This window comes from Plasmodium reichenowi, chromosome 13 (assembly GCF_001601855.1).
Source record: "Plasmodium reichenowi strain SY57 chromosome 13, whole genome shotgun sequence".
In the NCBI taxonomy this organism is placed as follows: domain Eukaryota; phylum Apicomplexa; class Aconoidasida; order Haemosporida; family Plasmodiidae; genus Plasmodium; species Plasmodium reichenowi.
The window spans coordinates 1,273,116-1,279,470 of record NC_033658.1 but is presented as its reverse complement, the minus strand read 5'-3'; the positions used below and the strand labels follow the sequence as shown (position 1 = coordinate 1,279,470).

The 6,355-nt window shown below is 20.1% G+C and overlaps 1 protein-coding gene across 1 annotated transcript; it reads right to left on the bottom strand.

The window, feature by feature from the left end:
* Positions 1 to 231: 231 nt before the first annotated feature.
* PRSY57_1332200 (ubiquitin-activating enzyme, putative) lies at positions 232 to 5,817 on the bottom strand (the record flags this gene model as incomplete). Its single annotated transcript, XM_012909255.2, has 1 exon — positions 232 to 5,817. The coding sequence occupies one exon, from the start codon at positions 5,815 to 5,817 to the stop codon at positions 232 to 234; it is 5,586 nt and encodes a 1,861-aa protein (XP_012764709.2).
* Between the last annotated feature and the right edge of the window lie 538 nt (positions 5,818 to 6,355).

The following is a 6,355-nucleotide window of genomic DNA, read 5'->3' as shown; positions in this document are numbered from 1 at the left end:
AAAAAAAAAATTTATGTATAAAAAAAAAAAATATACAAAATATACAAAGTATACAAAGTATACAAAATATACAAAATATACAAAATATACAAAGTATACAAAATATACAAAATATACAAAATATACAAAGTATACAAAATATACAAAATATACAAAATATACAAAGTATACAAAATATACAAAATATACAAAGTATACAAAATATATAAAGTATTTTTGCTTACACATATATCACCCATCCGCGTGATTATGAACATTAACCTGTACATCAGGAAGAACTACCTCCTTATTCGTCAACTTATCATATGCATATATGCTCAGAATAAAGGTTCTTGGTAATTCCCGTCCTTGAAACTTTTTATCCTTCTTAAATAGATCACAAAGAATATCATATAAATATTTATTGTTATACAGTTTAAATGAAGGGATATTAAACTTAGAATAAATAATTTTGTCCTGTACACAAATTGTTTGAATATTTACATTAAAAACAATTTCAATAGATTCTACTAATTCGTTTAATGTTATATTATTTGTATATGTATTCACATCTAAATTATTTTTATCAATATATATAAGAATATTTTCTTTTACATTTTCTATTTCTTTTTTAATATTATTTAACATGAACAGGATATTACTAATACGTGGTTCTCTTTCATCCTTATTATGACGTTTTGTTATATTATCACTATTATTTTTATTATGATCATTATTTTTTATATTTATATTTGGGTTTACGTTATTTTTGTTTATACTCTCTATTTTATCTTTTATATTACACAAAGTTTTCTTGATATGTAAAACAAATTGAAGCGTATCATCAAATGTGGTTTTATTTTCTTTAATGTTTTTCTTTTTCTTATTTACATAAGAAGATAATATATCAATATTATTTATGATTACATTAATATATTCATCACAAATCTTCTTTAGCATGCTAACAAGTACATTATATGATTCTTCCTTATTATTATACATTTTATTGTTTTCATAATTTTTCTTTTCTTTATAATTTTTAATTAAATTCAAGATATATTCAATATGTTCATTTATTTTATTTATATATATCTTCAAATTGTTTTGTTTTTCTTTAGATAAAATATTAAAACTATTATAATATATATTATTATTATTATTATTATCATTATTATTATCTAGAAGATGTGAAGGACTTATCCCAGAACATCCTAAAGGACAAGTATCTTTTCCCACATTTTTATTTTTACAAAATATATCTATATATAAATAATTCCAGATAGAAAAAAAAATATTTTTCTTTAGAAATATAGGATTGTCATATGTCCATATATCTACATTTTTTAATTCCGATATGGTAATAAAATCATCTTCTAAATTTACATATTGATTATATATTACTTTTGATTTTTCTTTTAATTTTTCATAATGAGCCTTAAAAAAATAAAATAAATTTTTATTATCATTATTTCTTACAATTATTTGGTTGTTATATATATAAATATTTAATTTTTTATATGGTAACATTTCTATGGTGTTCCTATTACTACAACTTCTGTTACTCTCAGTAGAATTATTATTAATATTAAGATTTGATTTATCATGTGGTAATACGTTTTTCAATTCACTTTTATGGTCCGATTTTTTTGTGTTCAAATCTGTTGATAACCCTTGCTCATGAACATTATATTTGTGTTCATATGAAGTAGAGATATTTTTCCATTTTTTATTTTTATTATGTAAGAAAAACACAATTTTGTACATTTCTAAGAAAGCCAAAGCTGATATCATAGACACTATAGTAACAATAGATGGAATGATATTGTTGCTTATTTTCAAAAAGTCAAACATATTTAATTTTTTGAAATTATAATTTTCGCATCTTATGTTGGTTACACTATAAATAAAATTAATGTCATCCTTATTACTTTCTAGATTGTATATAAGAGGGCAAAACAGATCAACATCGACATTATTATTATTGTAATTATTGTAATTATTGTAATTATTGTAATTGTTGTAATTATTGTAATTATTGTAATTATTGTTGCTATTATTATTTTTGTTATTATTTTTTTTTTTATTATTTTTTTTTTTATTATTTTTTTTTTTATTAGATATATTGTCAGGGATATTCCTTTTAATCGTATTTTCTTCCACCATTCCTACAATATTATGGTGATCCAACTTATCGTTTGAGTTCAACGTAGAACGTAACTTTGTTTTGTCACGCATTATATTTACAGCCAACTTTTTATTTTGTACATACTTTAACGATAACAAAAAAAGAGGGTTGTTAAATAATTCAAGTAACTCCTTTTTCAATAATTCATACAATTTTATAGTTGCATTTTTTTTTATTACATCCAGAAAATAAAAAATTTTTCTTACATCCATATGTATATTATTTTTCTCAATCAAGTTTGTTATAACCTTTTCAAATGACAAAGATGATGAATCAGCTTGTTGATTAGTAAAAAGCAAATCTTTTTTTTTATAATAAAATATATCTTCACTCATCTGCTCTTTAATTTTCATAAATTTTTTAAAAACCTTTTTATAATTATTCATTGCATATTTAAAAAAATGAATATGATATTTATTATCTTTATTAAAATATATTGGTTGAGGTAATTTATTTAAACTATCAAAATATTTTACTATTTCCTCTTGCTTACTATTTTTGACTAAATTTAAAATATTATGAACAAAAATACTATTCCATAATGTTTGTATATTATTATGTAAATTAAAATGAAAAAACAATTTAGTTAGTTTAAAGAAATGTAATATATTATTAACATCTAAAATGTTTTCATATTTACATAACTCTCCTAGAAAATATAAAGGATCATTTATAAATTTATTCATTTTTACAACATTCTCATAAAATATATTATTATATACACTCTTAGCAAATTCAATTATATGTTTATGATTTCTTGGAAAGGATGTTATTGTACAAGAATTACTTTTTTCTTCATCATATAAATTACTTGATGATGTATTATTATTACTATCACTAGAATAGGTTTCGCTACAAAATGGATACACCACTTGACTACTTGCTTTTAAACCTTCGATTCCAGATTCAATTAGAGGTATTGAATTTAATAAACAAAATTTATCCATTAATATACGACTTTTTAAATTGTCTAGACATAAGATACATATAAGAGGATTCTCAGGTATATTTTTTGTTTTTTCTTTTTCAACAATCTCATTCTTTTTATTTGTAAAAAGAGAGTATCTTTTTAATAACACATCTTTATTATCAAAGATAGTATTATCATCAACTTTCATTTTTAAAAAATCACAATTTATATCTTCATTTATCATTTTAATATTTTCACAAGCAATTTGACATTTTAATTTATTAATGTCTTTTGTTCTAAATAAAAATTGTCTAGACAAGTTCGATTCTTCAATATAATCATAATCAACAACCTGAATACAACCTTGTATATTGTTTTGTTTATTTTGTAATATGACATGATTGTTTTTTTTTTCAATATTACTTGGAAGATATACATTTGTATTTTGATTTGTATGTAATAAATTAGAAGTATTATTTAATTTATCCATATTCTTTATATTATTAAAATGGTTATTTTGTTTATTATTATGTATATGATTTTCTTTTTTATGCATATTGGATGAAACACCAGATATAGCCAACAGTTTTAAAAACTCACAACCTAAAGCACCTGATCCAATCAATAAAATATTTAATTTTTTTAAGAATTTATGAAATTCATCACCAAAAAAATTTTTTTCATGCATATACTTTCCATAATACATTTTCGATATATTAGAAAAAGGAAACAAATCTCTCCTATCATAATAAAACATCTGATGTATAGGTTTAAATTTATGTGTTATACCTTTCAATATTTGTTGTGATAATAATGCACCCCAGAAAAATGAAAAAGGAGATAATTCAATATGAGCACATGAACAAAATTGATTTATTATTTCATTACTAATATCTTTCTTTTCTTTCTTACATAAATATGTAAATTTCTTTATATCATCATCTAATAATTCTTTATTATTCTTATTTTTCATTATTTCATCATATATCATAAAACAAATTTCTTCATCATTTAATTTATCCACATTTTTATATTCATACTCATTTTTTCTTATTCCATATAATTTTCTATATATATATTTTAATACATATCCTATATTTTCTTTTATTAATTTTAATATATTCTTTATTATATATATATATATATATATATTATATATATTATACACATTATATATATTATACACATTATATATATTATATATTTTGGTTTTTTTTTTTCGCTCTTTCATATATTCCTCTAAACTTATATATTTCAACCTGAACTGTTCAGGTGATTTTATCAAACTGATGGAATAATTTAATTTATTTTCCTGAACAAATTTTTTAATATAATAAAGATGAGAATAATTATTATATAAGAATTTGTTTTTTTTAAATTTGAATACATATGATATTAAATTCAAAGAATATATGTATAAAAAAGAATTGAAAAAATAAGGAAAGAATCGATTCGTAAAGAATGGTTGAAATATGTGATTAAATATTTTAGAAATTGGATTATTACATTTATTTTTTGAAATAGATAAATAAATTTTATGATTTTTTCTACATATATGATCAATGATAAAATTGTCTAATTGTAGTTTTTTTCCTGAATTATTATTTAGGAGTAATTTTACTTTATCACCTTTATTTAATTGCATATTATAAAAAGGTAAATATGATAAGACAATCGTATTATTTTTGAGAAATTCAAGATTATTAATTTTGTACAAATCACTAATAGTATTGTTATGATTATCATATGTCGTATTAGTATCAATATTATTTGTATAATAAAAATCACCATAATCAATGAATACTCTACCAAATAAACCACATGTATTAACACATATAAATTTTTTTTTATTTTTCCTACAATAATTGTTTAATTTTATGTTGAAATCTGTTTTTTGATTTACTGTAACGACAATATCATAATTTAAAATATTATCATATACATTAGTAGTTATAGCTTTTATTTTACAATTTTCATTTAATTTTTGTATATTATCTACACAAGATATACTTTTTATTTGTTTATTTACTAATTTTTTATTACATAAATAAAGATTATCAATATCTTCGTATGTTAAAAGATTATTATCATAAATACCTATTTCACGAACACCACACAAACTTAGATTTTTACATATTTCACAACTTATTCCATTTAATCCAATAATAATAATTTTACTTCCTCTAATTTTTTTCTCTTCATTATATCCGTGTGTATATATTTGTCTACTATATTTTTTTTCACTTTCTAAAATGTTCATGTTTGAATTAAATAAATCTTCCTCTATATCATCTCCCTCATAAAAAGAATTATCACCATTTTCATTTATAATTATATTTTTTTCTTCCTTATTTCTAGAGTTTTCATTGTATGATTCTTTCGTATTATATATTACATGTCTTCCTTTTTTTTTTTCTTCTTCTTCTTTTATTAATACATTTGGAATATTTCCAATTCTTTTTCTTACGTTTTTATTGCTTTTATTTAACTTAAAATGTGCATCACGGTTCATGGAACACTCATTATATGTACTTCCCTTTGATTTAATATGTAATAATTGTTTCCTTTTTTTACAAGTGCTTTTTTCTTGAAATAAATTGTTGTATAAAGGGATGGAAAAAGAGAAATTCTTATAAAGGTTAGCGTTATTATAATTCAACGCATTAAGCGTAAACACCTGATTTATATTACATAATAAAAGACAAGCGATAAAGGAGTAAATATGGATGGACAAAATATTCATAGTTTTTTTAGAAATAAATGATAAAATAAACAACATGGAGAAATAATATATATAAAGATATATATATATATAAAGATATATATATATATAAAGATATATATGTATATTTTTATGTAAGGATTTATCTATTTGTTCTTATTTTAAAAATATGAGATATCGTGACTATTTTTTTTTTATTTTTTTATTTTTTTTATTTTTATTTTTTTTATTTTTTAGTAGTTCTCCATATTATAGCATAACCATTTTTATATGATTCATATGTTATCATTTTTATAATATTATTCCCTAGAACAACAAAGGACCAGCCATCATAATATACATCCACACGTTACACATAAATAATATGTTATGACCTTATACATTATATATACAATATATGTAATTGTTTGCTATGGACTTTTACCTTATACTCCTTAAAAAAAAAAAAGAAGAAATACATAAGTGTATATAAATGCTGAATTATAAGGTGTTTTTTTTTTTTTTTTTTTTTTTTTTTTTTTTTTTTTTTTTCCCCTTTTTTTTTTTATTTTTTTTAATT